The 24,221-nt window shown below is 45.5% G+C and overlaps 1 protein-coding gene across 1 annotated transcript in view; it reads left to right on the plus strand.

Moving 5' to 3' along the window:
- The window catches only part of KRAS (KRAS proto-oncogene, GTPase), a 49,403-nt gene extending 40,378 nt beyond the window's left edge, over nt 1–9,025 (plus strand). Inside the window, exon 5 of the mRNA XM_038770352.1 lies at nt 8,440–9,025. Coding sequence (XP_038626280.1) covers nt 8,440–8,556 — 117 coding nt within the window. The 3' untranslated portion in view covers nt 8,557–9,025. The remainder of the gene's footprint in view (nt 1–8,439) is intronic.
- The last annotated feature ends 15,196 nt before the right edge of the window (nt 9,026–24,221 follow it).

Here is a 24,221-nt window from a genome sequence, read left to right on the forward strand (position 1 = left end):
CGGCCTGGGCGTCCCACTGCCCTCGCGGGCCCGCTCCGCCCTACGGCCCGCATTCAAGAGGAACAGAAGCAGCGTGGCCTAGTGCTAACAGCAGGGGCTTGGGAGTCAGAGGTCACGGGTTCTAATCCTGCCTCCGCCACTCGTCAGCTGTGTGACCCTGAGCAAGTCACTTCGGGCACTAGTTACCTCATCTGGTAAAATCAGATGATCATCATCATCATCATCAATCGTATTTATTGAGCGCTTACTATGTGCAGAGCACTGTACTAAGCGCTTGGGAAGTACAAATTGGCAACATAGAGAGACAGTCCCTACCCAACAGTGGGCTCACAGTCTAAAAGGGGGAGACAGAGACCAAACATACTAACAAAATAAAATAAATAGAATAGATATGTACAAATAAATTCAATAATAAATAGAGTCAAAAAATATGTACAAACATACATATATACAGGTGCTGTGGGGAAGGGAGGGAGGTAAGATGGGGGGATGGAGAGGGGGACGAGGGGGAGAGGAAGGGGATTTAAATGAGCCCCACGTGGGACAACCTGATTACCTTATATCCCCCCCACCCCCCAGCACTTAGAACAGTGCTTGGCACATAGTAAGTGTTTAACAAATACCATTATCATTAGTAAGCGCTTAACAAATACCATCATTATTATTATATTAACAGGAGGAATTCCTTTGAAGTTCTCTCTCACACATACATACATACACACACACATTCATTCCTTCATTCAACCGTATGTATTCATCATCATCAATCGTATTTATTGAGCGCTTACTATGTGCAGAGCACTGTACTAAGCGCTTGGGAAGTACAAATTGGCAACATAGAGAGACAGTCCCTACCCAACAGTGGGCTCGCAGTCTAAAAGGGGGAGACAGAGAACAAAACCAAACATACTAACAAAATAAAATAAATAGAATAGATATGTACAAATAAAATAAATAAATAAATAGAGTAATAAATAGGTACAAACATATACATATATACAGGTGCTGTGGGGAAGGGAAGGAGGTGAGAGGGGGACGAGGGGGAGAGGAAGGAAGGGGCTCAGTCTGGGAAGGCCTCCTGGACGGGGTGTATTGAGCGCTGACTGTGTGCAGAGCACTATGCTAAGCGCTTGGGAAGTACAAGTTGGGAACATATAGAGACGGTCCCTACCCAACAACGGGCTCACAGTCTAGAAGATCCACCTCCACCCTCATTTCAATCCTAATATAAAATTCAGAGCATGGCCTAGTGGAAAGAACATGGGCCTAGGATTCTGTATATATGTATATATGTTTGTACATATTTTTTTACTCTATTTTATTTGTACATATTTATTCTATTTATTTTATTTTGTTAGTATGTTTGGTTCTGTTCTCTGTCTCCCCCTTTTAGACTGTGAGCCCACTGTTGGGTAGGGACAGTCTCTATATGTTGCCAATTTATACTTCCCAAGCACTTAGTACAGTGCTCTGCACATAGTAAGCGCTCAATAAATACGATTGATGATGATGATGATTCAGAGGACCTGGGCTCTAAGCCACTTGGCTGCCGTATGGCCTTGTGCAAGTCACTTTACGTCTCTGGGCCTCAGTTACTTCATCTGTAAAATGGGGATTTAAATGAGCCCTATGTGGGTCAGGGACTGTGTCCAACCCAATTGTCTTGTACCTACCCCAGCGCTTAGTATGGTGCTTGGCACATAGTACGCGCTTAGTAAACACCACAATCATCATTAGTCTTATTAATCCCAGCTCTACCACTTGTCGGCTTGTGTGACCTTGGGCAGGAAACTCCTCTGTTCCTGTTAACCTCATCTGTAAAATGGGGATGAAAAAATGTGAGTCCTATGTGGGACAGGGGCCGTGTCCAACCTGATTAGCTCGTCTCCACCCCAGAGCTTTAGTACGGTGCCTGGGAAGTAGGAAGCACTTAACAAATACCATTAAAAAAAAGTGTGGATGAATAAGTGCGAAAGGCTATCTTCTGCTGCTTTATTCTTCGAGTAAAAGTGGAAGAAAACTAGAATTTTCCGATGTGGGTTGTCTTTCCGGTTTTAAAGCCTTACGGTAAGGAAAGTAACCCAGAGATTCAGGTGGCAAACTGAAACCTCGTCGTCCCTGACCTCAGTTTCGTCAGTTGAGCCGTAGCTTTGAGTTCAAACCCTGCGCCAAACCCGTTACGGCTTTCTGCCGGCAGATATTTGAATTTAAGGAGCTTTCCAACAGAATCGTACCCAAGACTTTTTTTATTTGGGCCTTGAACTACCGCGAAGCATGTGGTTTTTAAGGAAGTTCATTGGAGCAGGGGGTTAGACTGTATTTGTGGAAAAATCTTCTGTGCGAGTCTGGTTTAAATGTCATCCCCAAACTTCAGGCTCCACTTGATGTCCTCCTGCCCCACTCAGAGGGCTTTCTCGAACATCTTGAGAGAAAGAGACCTGAGTTCTAATCCCGGATCCGCCCCTTGTCTGCCGGGTGACCTTGGACAAGTCACTTGGCTTCTCGGGACCTCAGTTCCCTCATCTGGAAAATGGAGATTAGGAGTGTGAGCCCCGGGTGAGACAGGGACTGTATCCAACCTGATCGGCTTGTATCTCCCCCAGCAGTTAGAAGAGTGATTGGCACTTAGTAAGCGCTTAACAAATGCCATAATTAATAATTATTAAAAGAGCAAAGCGTGTGGGCTGGTTTGTTGTAGGGACAGGAGTGAAGGGAGGTAGTGCTTAGAACAGTGCATTGCACATAGTAACTGCTTAATAAATGCCATCATTATTATTGTTATTATTATTGTTCTCTGGGCCTCAGTTCCCTCATCTGTAAAATGGGGATTAAGACTGTGAGCCCCCCGTGGGACAACCTGATCACCTTGTAACCTCCCCAGCGCTTAGAACAGTGCTTTGCACACAGTAAGCGCTTAATAAATGGCAGTATTATTAGTAGTAGTAGTAAGAGGGGAACCAATGGCATGCCTTAAAGCCAGCAGTGAAGGGTTTCTGTTTGCTATGGAGATGGGAGGGCAACCATTGGAGATTTAATAATAATAATAATAATAATAATAATAATGATGATGGTATTTTTTAAGCACTTATTATGTGCCAAGCACTGTTCTAAGCTCTGGGGCAGACACAAGGTAATCAGGTTGTCCCATGTGTTGCTCACAGTCTTAATCACCACTTGACAGATGAGGTAAATGAGGCACAGAGAAGTGAAGTGACTCGCCCATATTCCCACAGCTGATAAGTGGGGGAGGCGGGATTAGAACCCACGACCTCTGACCCCCGAGCCCGGCCTCTTCCCACTGAGCCACGCTGCTCTCGCCGCTAAGCCACGAGAGGGAGAAGATGGGTGACTTTTTCCAGTTTTGCTTTTAACGATCCGGGCAGCGGAGTGAAGTGGGGAGAAGCAGGGAGGGCGGAGAGGAAGGTTGCCGTGGTATTTAAGGCGGGATAGGAGAAGCGTTTGGAACAGCGTGGTAGCCATTTGGTTGGAGAGGGAAAAGGGGGGAGTCTCGAAATGCTTTGAAGGCCCAACCGACAGGGGCCCGAGACGGCCCGATTGCGCGGGTCGAACGGGAGATGAGTCGAGGGGGATGCTGAGGTTACCCCGGGACCGGGAGACCCGAAGGAGGATGGCGTCGTCTGTAGTCAGGCGGTCGATTCCCGTGGATGCTTTCCATTCATTCGTTCAGTCGTATTTATTGAGCGCTTACTGTGTGCAGAGCACTGTACTAAGCGCCTGGGAAGTACAAGCTGGCAACATATAGAGACAGCGGGCTCATAGTCTAGGAGACTACAGTGCACCACAGTGTCCCGTCCTTGAAATTTCGTACTCTTCGAAGATGCCCCAGATGGAACTTGAAAGCAGCCAAACTTGGAAAGAAAAAATGCTCGATTGTAGGGGCCCTGGGGGGAGGCCTTTGACTGCGTTTCCTGCCCACCCGGTTTTCCCAGAAGCAGCGGAGTTGAGAGGAAAGAGCGCTCGTTTGGGATTTGAGCGCTCGCCGTGAGCCGATCGCTGTACTAAGCGCTTGGGGAAAGTAGAGTGTAATAGAGCAGAGTAGAGAAGCAGCGTGGCTCAGTGGAGAAGAGCCCGGGCTTTGGAGTCAGAGGTCATGGGTTCCAACCCCAGCTCCACAAATTGTCAGCTGTGTGACTTTGGGCAAGTCACTTCACTTCTCTGGGCCTCAGTTCCCTCATCTGTAAAATGGGGATTGAGACTGTGAGCCCCACCTGGGACAACCTGATCACCTTGCAAGCTCCCCAGCGCTTAGAACAGTGCTTTGCACATAGTAAGCGCTTAATAAATGCCATTATTATTATTATTATTATTATTATTATCATTATTATTAGAGCCGATAGATGACGATCCCTGCCCACGGAGACCTTAGTCTGCAGGGGGAGTAATAAGGTGCACAGCGCTAATAGAGTCGCTCAGCGGGACAGAGGACTGAGAACCTGCCTCTATATGTTGCCAACTTGTACTTCCCAAGCGCTTAATACAGTGCTCTGCACAGAGTAAGCGCTCAATAAATACGATTGATTGATTGAGGAATTGGTGTTTTTTTGTTTTTTTAAATGGTATTTTTTGTTTGGGGTTTTGGGATTTTTTTTTTTTTGGTATCTGTTAAGCATTTGCTCTGCTCCAGGCACTGTGCTAGGTGCTGGGGTAATGTAATAATGGCATTTGTTAAGCGCTTACTATGTGCAAAGCACTGTTCTAAGCGCTGGAGCACTGTCCTACAAGTTACTCAGGTGGGACACGATCCGGGCTCACAGGCTTTTCACAGTCCCCGTTTTCCTGATGAGGTAACCGAGGCCCAGAGAAGTGAAGTGACTCACCCAAGGGCCCCCCGCGGACAAGCGGCAGAGCTGAGATTAGAACCCAGATCCCCCAGGCCCGAGCTCTACCCCCTGGGCCATCCCGCTTCTCTCGCGATTGCAGTGGCAGCACCGCTTGCACGCCCCTGCCCCTGCTAGACATGTCCCCGCTAGGATATGGGGCATGACAAGCGCGGTACACGGCGGCCTGCACACCGCCGCTTGCCCGCGTGACCGGGGCCAGAGCCCCCGTGGCTCGGGCCCTGCCTCGGTGGCCCGGCAGGAGGGGGCCTTGGTAGCCACTGCCGTCTCTATCATCACCCACGTTAGCCAGCTTCTCTCTTCGGGATTCTTGCCAACCCCGTCCACCTAGTAATAATAGTAATAATAATAAAGATATCATTTATTAAGCGCTTACTATGTGCAAAGCACCGTCCTAAGCGCTGGGGAGGTTACAAGGTGATCAGGTTGTCCCATGGGGGGCTCACAGTCTTCATCCCCACTTTATAGAGGGGGGAACTAAGGCCCAGAGAAGTGAAGTGACTTGCCCAAGGTCACACAGCTGACAATTGGCAGAGCTGGGATTTGAACCCATGACTTCTGACTCCAAAGCCCGTGCTCTTTCCACTGAGCCACTCCAATAATAATAACTATTATTATTATTACAGTATTTGTTAAGCGCTTACTATGTGCCAAGCACTGTTCTAAGGGTTGGTGTAGATAAAGCGCTGAGGGGAAGCAGCGTGGCGTCGTGGATAGCCTTGGAGTCGGAAGGTCACGGGTTCTAATCCCAGCTCCATCACTTGGCTGCTGGGTGACCTTGGGCAAGTCAGTTCTCTGGGCCTCAGTTACCTCACCTGTAAAATGGGGATTGAGACCGTGAGCCCCATGTGGGCGGTGTCTAACCCGATTTCCTTGTATCCACCCCATCGTTTAGTACGGTGCCTGGCACATAGTAAACCCTTAAATGCCATCATTATTATTATTATTATTAATGTTACTATTATTACAAGCTAGCCCCAGCGGACAGAAGCCAGTCTCTGCAGCTCTGGGGCTGGGTTCTTTTCGGTGGAAATGTCGGCAGGCCGGGCATGGGGTTTCGTTGGCCGGCGGGCACTACGGAATAATCGGGATCTCAATCATTTCTATGATTACGGGTCCTGAAGTTGGAAGGACGCATGGCGCTGAGCAAGTGGTTGAGCGAAAAACATTACCGTGACTTTTGCCCCAAAAGGAACAGCGGTGGATGATGTGGAATGAAAAAGAAATAATAATGATGTCATTTATTAAGCGCTTACTATGTGCAAAGCACTGTTCTAAGCGCTGGGGAGGTTACAGGGTGATCAGGTTGTCCTACGGGGGGCTCACAGTCTTCATCCCCATTTTACATACTGCACACAGTATGCGCTCAATAAATACGATTGATTGATTGATTCTCTGGGCTTCAGTTCCCTCATCTGTCAAATGGGGATTAAGACTGTGAGCCCCCCGTGGGACAACCTGATCACCTTGTAACCTCCCCAGCGCTTAGAACAGTGCTTTGCACATAGTAAGCGCTTAATAAATACCATCATTAATATTATATTGAGCACTTGGGAGCGTTCAGTTCAGCAGAGTGGGGAGACAGGTTCTGTGCCCACAGCGAGCTGACCGTTTAGAGGGCGAGACAGTAATATAAAAGTACGGACGTGGACAGAAATGCCGGGGGGCTTCAGGGCAGGGTTAATGCCAATCAATCGATCAATCAATCGTATTTATTGAGCGCTTACTGTGTGCAGAGCACTGTACTAAGCGCTTGGGAAGTACAAGGTGGCAACAAGTTGGCCAAGTGCCCAGAGGGGACAAGTCCAAGTGCGTAGACGACGTCGAAGGGCGAGGGTGTTGGGGAAAAGAGGGCTTCACCGGGAAAGGCTCTGTGGAGAAGATGTGACCTTAACAAGGTTTTGAAAGTGGGAAAATGTAATAACCGAATTCATTCATTCATTCATTGTTGTATTTATTGAGCGCTTACTGTGTGCAGAGCACTGTACTAAGCGCTTGGGAAGTACAAGTTAGCAACATATAGAGACGGTTCCTACCCAACAGCGGGCTCACAGTCTAGAAGGGGGAGACAGACGACAAAACATATTAACAAAATAAAATAAATAGAATAGTAAATATGTACAAGTAAAATAAATGAGTAATAAATATGTACAAACGTATATACAGGGGCTGTGGGGAGGGGAAGGAGGTAAGGCGGGGGGGTTGGGGAGGGGGAACCGAATGCCCTTTTATGTAAGAGAAAAATCCTTGAACTGTACAGTAGGAGTTGGTTTAGGACGTTTGAAAAAACACAAAGTCACAGAGTGTCCTTCAGTAAACCTTTTTGAAAAAAGGAATCAGGGTATCGTTGCTTCCCCAGTTATCACCAGAGCGTTGAATGTAAGGGAGCACGATAAAATAAATAGGGCACTTATCTGATGTATTTGTGCATTATTCTCCATGACGGCATTGGCCAAAATTCACCAGTCGGTGCAAATGTGACTGAAAACTCCCAGGGACCGTGTTCTGTCTGCCAACTCTGAACTGTCCTCTCCCAGCTGCGGCGTAGGACAGTATTCTGCACTTTTAACTTTTTAGACTGTGAGCCCACTGCTGGGTAGGGACCGTCTCTATATGTTGCCAACTTGTACTTCCCAAGCGCTTAGTACAGTGCTCTGCACACAGTAAGCGCTCAGCAAATACGATTGATGGATTGATTGATTAATAAGCACACAATAGAAAGCGTTGGCGGCTTGGCCTAGCGGATGGAGCCCGGGCCTGGGACTCAGAGGGTCCTGGGTTCTAATTCCGGCCCTGCCACTTGTCTGCTGTGGGACCTCAGGCAAGTCGCTTCCCTTCTGTGGGCCTCAGTTACCTCATCTGGAAAATGGGATTAAGGCTGTGAGCCCCGTGCGGGACAGGGACTTTGTCCAACCCAATTATCTTGTGACTCTCCCAGCACCTAGTACAGTGCCTGGCACATTGTAAGTGCTTAACAAATACCATTCCCATTCTTATCATCATCATCATTATCATTAATAAGGATAATAAATAACCACTGTTGATGATGACTGTGAGCCCCTTTTAGACTGTGAGCCCACTGTTGGGTAGGGACTGTCTCTATATGTTGCCAATTCGTGCTTCCCAAGCGCTTAGTACAGTGCTCTGCACACAGTAAGCGCTCAGTAAATACGATTGATGATGATGATGATGATCTAAATACAAATTCTGTAGATTAATGAAGTCTGATCAGAAGACCGAGAAAAACTACGTTCTTAAAATTTTGGCCGAACGTTAGCCCAACAGAAGTACTTCTTCGGAGAATGGTGTGTCATATTGTTCTATTGTACTCTACCAAGCGCTTAGTACAGTGTCCTGCACACAGTAAGTGCTCCTTTAATGTGTTTCATTGACGGATAGAGTGTGTGTAGATTTGTTTCTGGGATAGGGGCTTGGCAAATTGATCTGCGACTTCAAGGCGGACTGAAGAATCGGTGGTATTCGTGGATCACTTCCCGAGTGCAGAGCGAGATGTTAACTCATGGAAATAAGCCTCGAGGTTGGCCTAATTGGCTTTAATCAACTCTTTTCTGCGTTTTAGGGTGTGGACGACGCTTTCTACACGTTAGTTCGAGAAATCCGGAAACATAAAGAGAAGATGAGCAAAGATGGCAAAAAGAAGAAAAAGAAGTCCAAGACAAAGTGTATAATTATGTAAATACAATTTGTACTTTTTTTCTTCAGGTCTCCTTAAGTAAAAATGATCCCTTTTTGTACATTACACTAAATTATTAGCATTCGTTTTTAGCATTACTTAATTTCCTGTCTGCTTCATGGAACCTGTTAGCTTTTTCTGAATGCTTATTTGAAAATGACAGTGGAAAATCTATTCCTTTCAAGTGCCAGTATTTTTCTGAGTGTCGGTTCTTGAACTAGCGATGCCTGTGAAAAAGAAATGGAATACCTGAGACTTTCCCTTGGGATTTTTTTTTTCCCCCTTTTCTTTTTTTTTTTTTTTGTGGTGCATGCCCCGTTGCTGATTCTCTATCTTTCTTACCAGTTGTGAAGTTGGGTGTATAAACCGATGGAGTTGGCGCCTGTGACTTCTCCATCGACCTCTCTCTGTATTTCATCGGTTCAGATAAATGGATTGGTTCGGAAAAAAAAAAAAAAAAGTTCAGTCGAGACTTCCGTGTTCATTATTTGGGGTGTGAGATCAAACGGCAACATCGAGAGACCGGGAACTCTTGTCTCCTCATAAAACCTGCTTCTAGATATCTAGTCCTGTTGAGTTTCAGATCAACTTTACTGTAAAATGGTAATGTTCATGAGAGGGCACCCCCCCTCCCCACCCTGCGCTGCAATTTTGTCATGCTCCTTCCTTGAAAAACCGAAAAAGCCTCTGTTTTTTCTATAAAAAGAGAAACCGTTTTTTTTTTTTAAAAAAAGGACAAGAAGCCAAGAAAACGAATGAAGGCCGAGATGAATATCGTGTAGTTCTTTTGAAGACTCACAGGAGCTTTAGCTATTTAAAGGCAGATCCAGTGTGGCAGTGTGGGTTTTAGAGGTCCGTACTTTGTGGACCAAATCAGCTAAGGGTCCAGTCGGAGACGGCCGAGTCTTTTAGTGACGCCGCGTGGATGCGTCGGAATTGAGTTACAATCCTGAATGCTTCGAATGGCTCAAGGGCATTTCCTATACTAGAGGCTTTATAATCAAGGATTTCGGTTCTAGCATGTCGTAAATGTTAAAGATAAAACAAAGGTAAAACATAGTTGATCTTAGAGTTCTGAGCTGAACGAACTAATCTTTCACATTTTTTAAACACTCTTTTAGGGGAAACCTTCCGCCTTCTCACTTCTTCCTAATCACTGGCATCATCCAGCGCTTAGAACGGTGCTTTGCACATAGTAAGCGCTTAATAAATGCTGTCATTAATGGGTTAAAGTTCCATTCATTCATTCAATCGTATTTATTGAGCGCTTACTGTGTGCAGAGCACTGCACTAAGCGCTTGGGAAGTACATGTCAGCAACATATAGAGATGGTCCCTACCCAACAACAGGCTCACAGTCTAGATGTCTTATTTCCTCCTTCTCCCCTTATCCATCTCTCTCCGTCTCTCTCTCTCCCTCCCTCCACCCCTCTCGTATCAAGGATATAGTCTATAGCCTTCGGAAACTGGAAGGGTATTCATTCAATCATATTTATTGAGCGCTTACTGTGTGCAGAGCACTGTACTAAGCGCTGGGGAAGTACAAGTTGGCAACATATAGAGACGGTCCCTACCCGACAACGGGCTCACAGTCTAGAAGGATAGCATTTGCTCTAAAATCTAGTAGTGTCTCAAAAGGGATTTATTCGTTCACAACCCCGTTTTTAAGCAAATTTGCCCTTTCGTTACGCAGTCCATCGCTGAGGTTCAAAAACAGCGAATTTTTGCCCCTGCTTATACTAACGTGTCTTCTCTTAGGCTAACGTTTTGCGTTAGCGCGAGTCAGCAGTAACAATGAGTGAGTTTCACTCACATGAAAATTAATTTTTTATTTTGTTGGTATGTTTGGTTCTGTTCTCTGTCTCCCCCTTTTAGACTGTGAGCCCACTGTTGGGTAGGTACTGTCTCTATGTGTTGCCAATTTGTACTTCCCAAGCGCTCAGTACAGTGCTCTGCACATAGTAAGCGCTCAATAAATATGATTGATTGATTGATTGATAAATTAATTGCACCCCCCCGGGCAGTCCCCCTGCTTCCGTTGGTCAATCTTGAGTCTTCCGATTCAGACACGAGGAAAGAGAAAATGATCGGAGTTCAGCCGCACTGTGGGCAGGAAACTACCCGCTATTTCCTAGAAACTGACGGAGATTTCCGGAACATTGCCGGTTATTCTCGGAATCCGCGTCGGGGACCAAATGCCCAGCCCCTCCGGTCGCCAGGCGACGGAAAGAGATGGCCACACTGGAGCGTGCCGGAGGGAGAGGGAATGGAATGGATGTCGGCGCTTGAATTTTTCCTTTGGTGGGTAGCTGAGTCGCTTCTCTTTAAATTTGAAAAGCGGTAGGTTTTCCAGGCCGGTGGTTTTGGAGGGAGGGAATACCAGAGAGGACACCGTAGCGTTGGACTCGCTCACGGTGTAGCCTGAGAGTGCCAGTCGTACCCTCACGGGGACTGCGGTTTTGTCTAGAACACCATAGCGTGCCAAGGGAAGAATTGAGAAAACGATCAGAGTCGCCGTGAGTTTGGAGGTAGAACACACAGAACGGAGTTGAAAGATTCCCGTGACTTACGAAGCGGGGTGGAGTTCCATCTTCGTCGGCCGATGGTTGTAGCGGTTGAGGCGGCGGGCGATTCCGACCGCGGCGGGCTTCGAAACGAGCACGTCACGGCTCTCCTTTCCCCACGGGCAAACGGGATGGGGGGACCACCCCGTTTCATTCCCCGAGTTGGAGGAATGACGCCTAGTGACAGCTGAACTGAAGCCTTTACAGCAGATGGAAATGGAGTTTTTTGGGTTTTTTTTTAACCATCCTGAGTTCGAATTCCGCCCGATGGGCCGGAGAAATCCAAGGGTACAAATGGGGCGTATTGCGAATCTCAGCCGGCCCGGGCCGGTGGATGACTCGCAAGGTCGCCGTGCGTCCCAGCCTGGCCACGGGGAATTTCGATCATTTTGAGGAACGGAGGGTATCGATCACGTGCACGAACGTCCGCCGGAGGCGAGGTGGCTCCCCGAAGGGATGGGGGTGGGGGGAAGGCGGCCCTCTGAAGAGTAAGCGCTTAATGAATGCCATAATTATTATTATTATGGATCCGAAATGCCCTCATTCCACTGTCCCGTGTTTTCATCATCTTGCTTTTTGTTTCCCCCTTTGCGTGCCAACTCCTTCCTACTTACCAGAAAGATTTCTTAGTGAAACACGTTTACCTGAATGTATTTTAACTATTTTTGTACAGCGCAAACGGAAACGTGCACGTTTTGTACGTTGTGTGCTCTTTCGGTTTGGTTGCCTGTGGGGCCTGGGCAGCGTGATCCCGTTCAACTCCCCCCCATTGGGTTGTGCTGATTCGGGAACGTTGGTCGCGCGTCGGCTCTCCCGACGGAAATGACCGCCGTTCTCCATAAAAATGAACTTTTCAGTGTGTTACTGGGAGTACGTGCTGTGAAGTGATCTGGAATCTGTCCTATTTTTTTGTCATGAACTCTACCGCTCCTACTTACCGTAACGTAATAAAATTAGTTATCGTGGATCTGGCTGCCATTTGCTTCTCCTCTTCCTAGGAATCTGGGGTCGTTCATCCCCTTGTCCCCTCCTGTCTCACCTCGATACTCTCTTATTCCAACCCTGCCGGCACGCTCCGCTCGTCCGGTGCCAACCTTCTCTATTTTTCTATATACTTCTATATTTCTATACTTCTTCTCTATATTTATTACTCTATTTATTTATTTATTTATTTATTTTACTTGTACATTTCTATCCTACTTATCTTATTTTGTTGGTATGTTTGGTTCTGTTCTCTGTCTCCCCCTTTTAGACTGTGAGCCCACTGTTGGGTAGGGACTGTCTCTATGTGATGCCAATTTGTACTTCCCAAGCGCTTAGTACAGTGCTCTGCACATAGCAAGCGCTCAATAAATACGATTGATTGATTGATTGATTGATTCTCACTGGGCCTCCATCTCACCTGTCTCGCCACCGACCCCAGGCCCACGTCCTGCCTCTGGCCCAATCAATCGTATTTATTGAGCGCTTACTGTGTGCACAGCACTGTACTAAGCGCTTGGGAAGTACGAGCTGGCAACATATAGACTGTGAGCCCACTGTTGGGTAGGGACTGTCTCTCTATGTTGCCAATTTGTACTTCCCAAGCGCCTAGTCCAGTGCTCTGCACACCGTGAGCGCTCAATAAATACGATTGATGATGATGATATGGAGACAGTTCCTACCCAACCGTGGGCTCGTGGTCGAGAAGAAATAATGGCATTTGTTAAGTGCTTCCTATTCGCCAAGCTCTGGGTAGATACAAGGTCATCACGTTGTCGCACGGTCTGACTCCCCGTTTTACAGGTGAGCTAACTGAGGTCCAGAGAAGTGAAGTGACTTACCCAAGGTCACGCAGCAGACAAGGGGTTTCAAACCCATGACCTCTGACTCCCGAGCTCTTACCGCTGAGCCACAGAAGGGAGGGAGGGAGTATCAAAGGACTTCTGTGGTAGGAACCTAAGTGCATATTTTGGACCTGTTCAGCTTGTTTGGAGGGACTGAAAATGCCCTCGTCCCCCTCTCCATCCCCCCATCTTACCTCCTTCCCTTCCCCACAGCACCTGTATATATGTCTATATGGTTGTACATATTTATTACTCTATTTATTTATTTATTTATTTTACTTGTGCATTTCTATCCTATTTATTTCATTTTGTTGGTATGTTTGGTTCTGTTCTCTGTCTCCCCCTTTTAGACTGTGAGCCCACTGTTGGGTAGGGACTGTCTCTAATGTGTTGCCAATTTGTACTTCCCAAGCGCTTAGTCCAGTGCTCTGCACATAGTAAGCGCTCAATAAATACGATTGATTGATTGATTGATTGACTGTCTCTAAATGTTGCCAACTTGTACTTCCCAAGCGCTTAGTCCAGTGCTCTGCACACAGTAAGCGCTCAATAAATACGATTGATTGATTCCGTATGGTTGCCTCTGTGTGAAGAAAGTGTTTCCTTTTGCATTTATTTTGCCCCCACCTCCCTCCCGTTTCCACGGCTTTCCTCTGACCTGGTGCGGTGGGATTTGGTTTAAAAAAAACAAATCCCCCACACAATTCCTCTCCCCTCCTTCAAAGCCTTATTGAAGGCCCATCTCCTCCAGGAGGCCTTCCCTGATCCTCATCTCCCACTCCCTTCTGCGTCACCTTGACTTGCTCCCATTGTACACTCCCCCCAACCCGGGCCCCCAGCCTCAATCGATCAATCAATCAATCGTATTTATTGAGCGCTTACTGTGTGCAGAGCACTGTACTAAGCGCTTGGGAAGTACAAGTTGGCAACATATAGAGATGGTCCCTACCCAACAGTGGGCTCACAGTCTAAAAGGGGGGGCCTCGCACCCCTTATGTCCGTATTTGTCCTTTATTCATTTCTATTAATGTCTGTCTCCCCACCCTCTAGACTGTAAGCCCGTTGTGGGCAGGGGATGCGAGTGGGTCTGCTCACCGTTGGATCCTACTCTCCCAAGTGCTTAGCACAGTGCTCTGCACACAGTAAGTGCTCAATAAATGACAATCATCATCATCAATCGTATTTATTGAGCTCTTACTATGTGCAGAGCACTGTACTAAGCGCTTGGGAAGTACAAATTGGCAACATGAATGACAATGAATGAATGCTGTACTAATAATAATGAGGGCATTTGTTTAGCGCTTACTATGTGCAAAGAACTGTTGCAAAGCGCTGGGGTAGTACAAGGTAATCAGTGTCCCACGTAGGGCTCACCGACTGTGCCTCAGTTACCTCATCTGTAAAATGGGGATTGACTGTGAGCCCCAGCGGGGACAACCTGATCACCTTGTAACCTCCCCAGCGCTTAGTACAGTGCTCTGCACATAGTAAGCGCTCAATAAATACGATTGATTGATTGACTGCATCCCCATTTTCCAGATGAGGGAACTGAGGCCCAGAGAAGGATAATAATGGCATTTATTAAGCGCTTACTATGTGCGAAGCACTGTTCTAAGTGCTGGGGAGGTTACAAGGTGATCAGGTTGTCCCCCCTGGGGCTCACAGTCAATCCCCATTTTACAGATGAGGGAACTGAGGCACAGAGACGTTAAGTGACTTGCCCAAGGTCACACAGCTGACAAGTGGTGGAGCTGGGATTTGAACCCATGACCTCTGACTCCAAAGCCCGGGCTCATTCCACTGAGCCACGCCGCTTGCCCACTGTTGGGTAGGGACCGTCTCTATATGTTGCCAACTTGTACTTCCCAAGCGCTTAGTACAGTGCTCTGCACACAGTAAGCGCTCAATAAATATGATCGAATGAATGATTGAATGACTTGCCCAGAGTCACACAGCTGATAAGTGGCGGAACCGGGATTAGAACCCACGACCTCTGACTCCCAAGCCCGGGCTCTTTCCACTAAGCAGTTGGGAGAGTAGAGAAGCAGCGTGGCACAGCGGAAAGAGCCCGGGCTTTGGAGTCAGAGGTCATGGGTTCAAATCCCGGCTCCGCCAACTGTCAGCTGTGTGACTTTGGGCAAGTCACTTCACTTCTCTGTGCCTCCGTTCCCTCACCTGTAAAATGGGGATGAAGACTGTGAGCCCCCCATGGGACAACCTGATCACCTTGTAACCTCCCCAGCGCTTAGAACAGTGCTTTGCACATAGTTAGCACTTAATAAATGCCATCATTATTATTATTGTTACAATAGAGCAATAAATAGACCCATTCCCTGTCCACAATGAGCTTACGGTCTAGAGGCTGAGCAAAAAGTATCTTCATCATCATCATCATCATCATCAGTCGTATTTATTTATATTATATAATTATAACTATGAGAACTATGACGAGTTCTATAACTATAACTAGATATATAGATATATCATCATCAATTGTATTTATTGAGCGCTTACTATGTGCAGAGCACTGTACTAAGCGCTTGGGAAGTACAAATTGGCAACATAGAGACAGTCCCTACCCAACAGTGGGCTCACAGTCACAGTGTCTTCTCATACTGTTGGGTAGGGCCCGTCTCTATATGTTGCCAACTTGTACTTCCCAAGCGCTTAGTACAGTGCTCTGCACACAGTAAGCGCTCAATAAATACGATTGATTGATTGATTGATTGGAAGCAAGTCCTTGTCCCACTCGTGCTCCTACCCACTAGGCCGCGCGGCTTCTCTTGGGGAAATCGCTTACCCTCTCTGGGCCTCAGTTTCCTCACCTAGAAAACATCCATTCAATCATATTTATTAAGCAAGGAGCAGCATGGCGCAAGGGCTAGAGCCCAGGCCTGGCTCGTCTGCTGGGTGACAGACTGTTGCCAACTTGTACTTCCCAAGCGCTTAGTACAGTGCTCTGCACACAGTAAGCGCTCAATAAATACGACTGATTGAATGATTGACCTTGGCCAAGTCACTTCACTTCTCTGTCCCTCGGTTCCCTCATTTATAAAACGGGGATTGAGACTGTGAGCCCCACAGGGGACGGGGACTGTGTCCAACCTGATTCGCTTGTATCCACCCCAGTGCTTAGTACAGTGCCTGGCATATAGTAAGTGCTCAAAAGGTAATGAAAAGGAAGTCATAAAAATAGGTAATAGGTAATAAAATAAAATAAAAACAGGTAATAGGTGAAAAGTAGGTAATAAAAATAAAAGTAAGTGCTTCAAAAGGGGAAGCAGCGTGGCTCAGTGGAAAGAGCCCGGGCTTTGGAGTCAGAGGTCATGGGTTCAAATCCCCGCTCTGCCAATTGTCAGCTGTGTGACTTCGGGCAAGTCACTTCACTTTTCTGTGCCGCAGTTCCCTCATCTGTAAAATGGGGATGAAGACTGTGAGCCCCCCGTGGGACAACCTGATCACCTTGTAACCGCCCCAGCTGTGTGACTTCGGGCAAGTCACTTCACTTCTCTGGGCCCCAGTTACCTCATCTGTAAAATGGGGATGAAGACTGTGAGCCCTGATCACCTTGTAACCTCCCCAGTGCTTAGAACAGTGCTTTGCACATAGTAAGCACTTAACAAATACCATCATTATTATTATTATTATTAATGACTATGGTATTTGTTAAGCATTTACTCTGTGCCAAGCACTGTTTAAACACCGGAGTAGATACAAGGAAATCAGGTTGGACACAGTCCATATCCCACAAGGGGCTCACAGTCTTAATCCCCATTTTACAGATGAGGGAACTGGAGTCCCAGACGTTTAGCAATTTGTCCATCACACAGCAGATAATAATAATAATAATGATGGCATTTATTAAGCGCTTACTATGTGCAAAGCACTGTTCTAAGCGCCGGGGAGGTTACAAGGTGATCAGGTTGTCCCACATGGGGCTCACAGTCTTAATCTCCGTTTTACAGATGAGGGAACTGGAGTCCCAGACGTTTAGCAGTTTGCCCGACATCACACAGCAGATAATAATAATAATAATGATGGCATTAATTAAGCGCTTACTATGTGCAAAGTACTGTTCTAAGCGCTGGGGAGGTTACAAGGTGATCAGGTTGTCCCACATGGGGCTCACAGTCTTAATCTCTGTTTTACAGATGAGAGAACTGGGGTCCCAGACGTTAAGCAATTTGTCCATCACACAGCAGATAATAATAATAATAATAATAATAATAATAATAATAATAATAATGGCATTTATTAAGTGCTTACCATGTGCAAAGTACTGTTCTATGCGCTGGGGAGGTTACAAGGTGATCAGGTTGTCCCATGTGGGGCTCACAGTCTTAATCTCCGTTTTACAGATGAGGGAACTGGTGTCCCAGACGTTTAGCAATTTGTCCGACATCACACAGCAGATAATAATGATAATAATAATAATAATAATAATAATGATAATGGCATTTATTAAGCGCTTACTATGTGCAAGGTACTGTTCTAAGCGCTGGGGAGGTTACAAGATGATCAAGTTGTCCCATGGGGGGCTAACAGTCTTAATCCCCATTTTACAGATGAGGTAGATGAGGCCCAGACGTTTAGCAATTTGTCTGACATCACACAGCAGATAATAATAATAATAATAATGATGACATTTATTAAGCGCTTACTATGGGCAAAGCACTGTTTTAACTGCTGGGGAGGTTACAAGGTGATCAGGTTGTCCCACGGGGGGCTCACAGTCTTCATCCCCATTTTCCAGATGAGGGAACTGAGGCCCAGAGAAGTGAAGTGACTTACCCAAAGTCACCCAGTTTAAAAGAAGCAGTACCGGGATTAGAACTCACGTCCGCTGACTCTCAGTCCCGGGCTCTTGCCACTAGGCCATGCCGCTTCTCAAATACCCAAACCAAATACCGTTATTGTTGAGCGCTTACTGTGTGCGCAGCGCTGTACTAAGCGTTTGTAAGAGTACAACAATAAGCAGACACATTCTCTGCCCACAACGAGCTTACGTAATAATAATAATGGCATTTGTTAAGCGCTTACTATGTGCAAAGCACTGTTCCAAGCGCTGGGGAGGATACAAGGTGATCAGGCTGTCCCACACGGGGCTCTCAATCTTAATCCCCATTTTACAGATGAGGGAACTGAGGCTCCGAGAAGTGAAGTGACTTGCCCAAGGTCACACAGCAGATGCGTGGGGGAGAAGGGATTCGAACCCACGACCCCGGACTCCAAAGCCCGGGCTCTTTCCACTGAGCCACGCTGCTTCTCTATCTCTGCGTGGGGCAGGGACTGTGCCCGACCTGATTTGCGTGCATCCACTCCAGTGCTTAGCACATAGTAAGCGCTTACCAAATACCACGGTTATTACCTCTAGGCTCTAAGCCCTTTGTGATTGTCTTTATTGAGGAGACAGGCACGAACAGAAATCAATAAGTGAGAGCTAGGGACACAATCAATCAATCGTATTTATTGAGCGCTTACTGTGTGCGGAGCACTGGACTAAGCGCTTAGTGCTGAGGGGCTGTGGAAGGTGGGGGATGACAAAGGGAGCATCATCATCATCATCATCAATCGTATTTATTGAGCGCTTACTCTGTGCAGAGCACTGGACTAAGCGCTTGGGAAGCACAAATTGGCAACATATAGAGACGGTCCCTACCCAACAGTGGGCTCACAGAGAATGTGTCTGCTTATTGTTGTACTCTCCCAAACGCTTAGTACAGCGCTGCGCACACAGTAAGCGCTCAACAATAACGGCGTTTGTTTTTGGTATTTGAGAAGCGGCACGGCCTAGTGGCGAGAGCCCGGGACTGAGAGTCAGAGGACGTGAGTTCTAATCCTGGTTCTGCTTCTTCTAAGCTGGGTGACTTTGGGCAAGTCACTTCACTTCTCTGGGCCTCAGTTCCCTCATCTGGAAAATGGGGATGAAGACCGTGGGACAACCTGATCACCTTGGAACCTCCCCAGCGCTCAGAACAATGCTTTGCCCATAGTAAGTGCTTAATAAATGCCATCATTATTATTATTATTATTATCTGCTGTGTGATGTCGGACAAATTGCTAAATGTCTGGGACTCGAGTTCCCTTATCTGTAAAACGGAGATTAAGACTGTGAGCCCCATGTGGGATATAGACTGTGAGCCCACTGTTGGGTAGGGACTGTCTCTATGTGATGCCAATTTGTACTTCCCAAGCGCTTAGTACAGTGCTCTGCACATAGTAAGCGCTCAATAAATACGATTGATTGATTGATTGATTGATATAGACTGTGTCCAACCTGATTTCCTTGCATCTACTCCGGTGTTTAAACAGTGCTTGGCACAGAGTAGATGCTTAACAAATACCCTAATCATTATGGTCCCTCCCCAACAGTGGGCTCCCGGTCTAAATGTCCGGGAGAGGCAGAAGGGAGTGGGAGAAAGGAAAGGAGGGCGTAGGGACGGGGGTGGCATTATCTGCTCTCAGACCTTTGATTCTTCAGCGGCAGCGCTCAATAAATACGACAATGAATGAATGAATGAATTTAGCACACGATTGTGGCATTTATCAAGTACTTGCTCCTTCCTAAACCCCTGCCATAAACTACTAAAATACCCTCCGAAAGTCAGGGTCCATCCCGATTAGCCTGTCTAGTTCAGTGGCATCCAAGGTCACCCTCCTTGACGCCTCCTCAGTGTTTCCACTTCCTAACCCTATATTATAATGTAACCATAATCATATAATTATTATATTATAATCTATAATATAATATACAATAATCATATTATTATAATTATATAATTATAACTATGAGAACTATTAGCCTGTCTAGTTCAGTGGCATCCAAGGTCACCCTCCTTGACGCCTCCTCAGTGTTTCCACTTTCTAACCCTATATTATAATATAATCATAATCATATAATTATTATATTATAATCTATAATATAATATACAATAATCATATAATTATAATTATATTATATAATTATAACTATGATAACTATTAGCCTGTCTAGTTCAGTGGCATCCAAGGTCACCCGCCTTGACGCCTCCTCAGTGTTTCCACTTTCTAACCCTATATTATAATGTAATCATAATCATATAATTATTATATTATAATCTATAATACAATATACAATAATCATATTGTTATAATTATATTATATATTATAACTATGAGAACTATTAGCCTGTCTAGTTCAGTGGCATCCAAGGTCACCCTCCTTGACGCCTCCTCAGTGTTTCCACTTTCTAACCCTATATTATAATGTAATCATAATCATATAATTATTATATTATAATCTATAATATAATATACAATAATCACATTATTATAATTATATTGTATAATTATAACTATGAGAACTATTAGCCTGTCTAGTTCAGTGGCATCCAAGGTCACCCTCCCTGACGCCTCCTCAGTGTTTCCACTTTCTAACCCTATATTATAATGTAATCATAATCATATAATTATTATATTATAATCTATAATATAATATACAATTATCATATTATTATAATTATATTATATAATTGTAACTATGAGAACTATTAGCCTGTCTAGTTCAGTGGCATCCAAGGTCACCCTCCTTGACGCCGCCTCAGTGTTTCCACTTTCTAACCCTATATTATAATGTAATCATAATCATATAATTATTATATTATAATCTATAATATAATATACAATAATCATATTATTATAATTATATTATACAATTATAACTATGATGACTATTAGCCTGTCTAGTTCAGTGGCATCCAAGGTCACCCTCCTTGATGCCTCCTCAGTGTTTCCACTTCCTAACCCTATATTCTAATATAATCATAATCATATAATTAGTATATTATAATCTATAATATACAATAATCATATTGTTATAATTATATTATATAATTATAACTGAGAACTGTGACTAGTTCTATAACTATAACTAGATATATAGATATATCATCATCAATCGTATTGAGCGCTTACTATGTGCAGAGCACTGTACTAAGCGCTTGGGAAGTACAAATTGGCAACATATAGAGACAGTCCCTACCCAACAGTGGGCTCACAGTCTAAAAGATATATCTATATCTATAGATATATTGAGATATATAGTTATAACTATAACTATAATAGATAATAGTCATATCTAGAACTAGAACTATGAGAACTCATAACTATGAGAAGCAGCGTGGCTCAGTGGGAAGAGCCCGGGCTTTGGAGTCAGAGGTCATGGGTTCGAATCCCGGCTCTGCCACATGTCCGCTGTGTGACCTTGGGCAAGTCACTTCGCTTCTCTGAGCCTCAGTGACCTCAATCTGTAAAATGGGGATTAAGACTGGGAGCCCACCATGGGACAACCTGATCACCTTGTAACCTCCCCAGCGCTTAGAACAGTGCTTTGCACATAGTAAGCACTTAATAAATGCCATTGTCATTATTATTATTATATAATTATATTATAATTATATTATTATATTATTATATTATTATTATTATAATAATGATGGCATTTGTTAAGCGCTTACTATGTGTGAAGCACTGTTCTAAGCGCTGGGGGGGGGGAGATACAACGTGATCAGGTTGTCCCACGTGTCCCCATTTTACAGATGTGGTAACTGAGGCTCAGAGAAGTTAAGTGACTTGCAGATAAATGGCTGAGTCGGGATTAGAAATTAGAAATTTATTAGAAATAAATAAATACGATTGATGATGATTAGAACCCATGACCTCTGACTCCCAAGCCGGGGCTCTTTCCACTGAGCCACGCTGCTTCTCTATGCCATCACCTGCAAATTCATTCATTCAATCGTATTTATTCAATCAATCAATCAATTGTATTTATTGAGCGCTTACTGTGTGCAGGGCACTGTACTAAGCGCTTGGGAAGTACAAGTCGGCAACATATGGAGATGGTCCCTCCCCAACAACGGGCTCACAGTCTAGAAGTCCATCTAAAGCTTCCTTAATCCTACTGCCCCCTCTCCGCAATTCTTTTTTAATGGGATTTGTTAGGCACTTCCAAAGTACTATCAATCAATCAATCGTATTTATTGAGCGCTTACTGTGTGCAGAGCACTGTACTAAGCGCTTGGGAAGTCCAAGTTGGCAACATATAGAGACGGTCCCTACCCAACAGTGGGCTCACAGTCTAAAAGGGGGAGACAGAGAACAAAACCAAACGTACTAACAAAATAAAATAAATAGAATAGATATGTACAAGTAAAATAAATAAATAGAGTAATAAATCTGTACAAACATATCTACATCTATACAGGTGCTGTGGGGAAGGGAAGGAGGTAAGATGGGGGGGATGGAGGGGGGAGGAGGGGGTGAGGAAGGAAGGGGCTCAGTCTGGGAAGGCCTCCTGGAGGAGGTGAGCTCTCAGTAGGGCCTTGAAGGGAGGAAGAGATTTGTGAATGGGATTTGTTAGGCACTTCCAAAGTACTATCAATCAATCAATCAATCGTATTTATTGAGCGCTTACTGTGTGCAGAGCACTGGACTAAGCGCTTGGGAAGTCCAAGTTGGCAACATATAGAGACAGTCCCTACCCAACAGTGGGCTCACAGTCTAAACGGGGGAGACGGAGAGCAAAACCAAACGTACTAACAGAATAAAATAAACAGAATAGATATGTACAAGTAAAATAAAATAGGCGCTGCAGTGCGGCTCAGTGGAAAGAGCACAGGCTTTGGAGTCAGAGGTCATGGGTTCTAGACAGTCTTCTAGACTGTGAGCCCGTGTTGGGTAGGGACCGTCTCTAGATGTTGCCAACTTGGACTTCCCAAGCGCTTAGTACAGTGCTCTGTGCACAGTAAGCGCTCAATAAATACGATTGATTGAATGAATGAATGGGTTCAAATTCCAGCTCCGCCAATTGTCAGCTGTGTGACTTTGGGCAGGTCGCTTCACTCCCAGCTGTCCCCTGCCGATCTCTTTAAAGCCCAGCCCAAAATCACATTCACGGAGTATGCGAAAAAGCCGTCTGCTTTTGCTTTAGAACTATGGAAAAAAAACCCACGAGAAGCCGCGTGGCTCAGTGGAAAGAGCCCGGGCTTTGGAGTCAGAGGTCGTGGGTTCAAATCCCGGCTTTGGAGTCAGAGGTCATGGGTTCGAATCCCGGCTCCACCACAAGTCTGCTGTGTGACCTTGGGCAAGTCACTTAACTTCTCTGAGCCTCAGTTCCCTCATCTGTAAAAAATGGGGATTAAAACTGTGAGGCCCACGTGGGACAACTTGATCACACTGTATTCTCCCCAGCGCTTAGAACAGTGCTTTGCACATAGTAAGCGCTTAACAAATGCCATTATTATTATTATTATTATTATTGTCAGCTGGGTGACTTTGGGCAAGTCACTTCTCTGGGCCTCAGTTTCCTCATCTGTAAAATGGGGATGAAGACTGTGAGCCCCACGTGGGACAACCTCATCACCTTGTGAGCTCCCCAACGCTTAAAACAGTGCTTTGCACATAGTAAGCGCTTAATAAATGCCATCATTATGGAAAAAAAACCACAGATCTGCCAAATAAGCCTTTAGATGCCCTAGGCCCCACTCGGATTTTCACAATAGGCCCACATCCTAATACAAGGATTCCCAAACACAGGCTGACTTGCTGTAAGTAGCTTCGGTATAAATAATTTCGCTTGGAAGTTGGCGATGGAATGCCCTCCCTTAAAAATTAGATTATTTCACTTATAACTGATCTACTTTTAGACTGTGAGTCCACTGTTGGGTAGGGACCGTCTCTATACGTTGCCAACTTGTACTTCCCAAGCGCTTAGTCCAGTGCTCTGCACACAGTAAGCGCTCAATAAATACGATTGATTGATTGATTGATTCACTTCTCTGCGCCTCAGTTCCCTCATCTGTAAAATGGGGATGAAGACTGAGCCCCCCCCCCGCCGTGGGACAACCCGATCACCTTGTATCCTCCCCAGCATTTAGAACAGTGCTTTGCACGTAGTAAGCACTTAATAAATGACACCATTACTATTATTATTATTATTATTATAGGGTCTGGTCTTAGGCTGTCAAGTCGATACAATATAATCGGATTGAACATAGCCCCTCTTCCACATAGGGCTCACGGTCTTAATCCCCATTTTACAGATGAGGGAACTGAGGCACAGAGAAGTGAAGTGACTCGCCTGAGGTCCCGCAGCAGACAAGTGGCAGTGGAGCTGGGATGAAAACCCAGGTCCTCTGACACCCAGGACTGGGGTCTTAACACCGTTCATTCAGTGGTATTTATTGAGCGCTTCCTGCGTGCAGAGCACTGTACTAAACGCTCGGAAGAGTACAATACAA

This window comes from Tachyglossus aculeatus, chromosome 2 (genome assembly GCF_015852505.1).
Source record: "Tachyglossus aculeatus isolate mTacAcu1 chromosome 2, mTacAcu1.pri, whole genome shotgun sequence".
In the NCBI taxonomy this organism is placed as follows: Eukaryota; Metazoa; Chordata; class Mammalia; order Monotremata; family Tachyglossidae; genus Tachyglossus; species Tachyglossus aculeatus.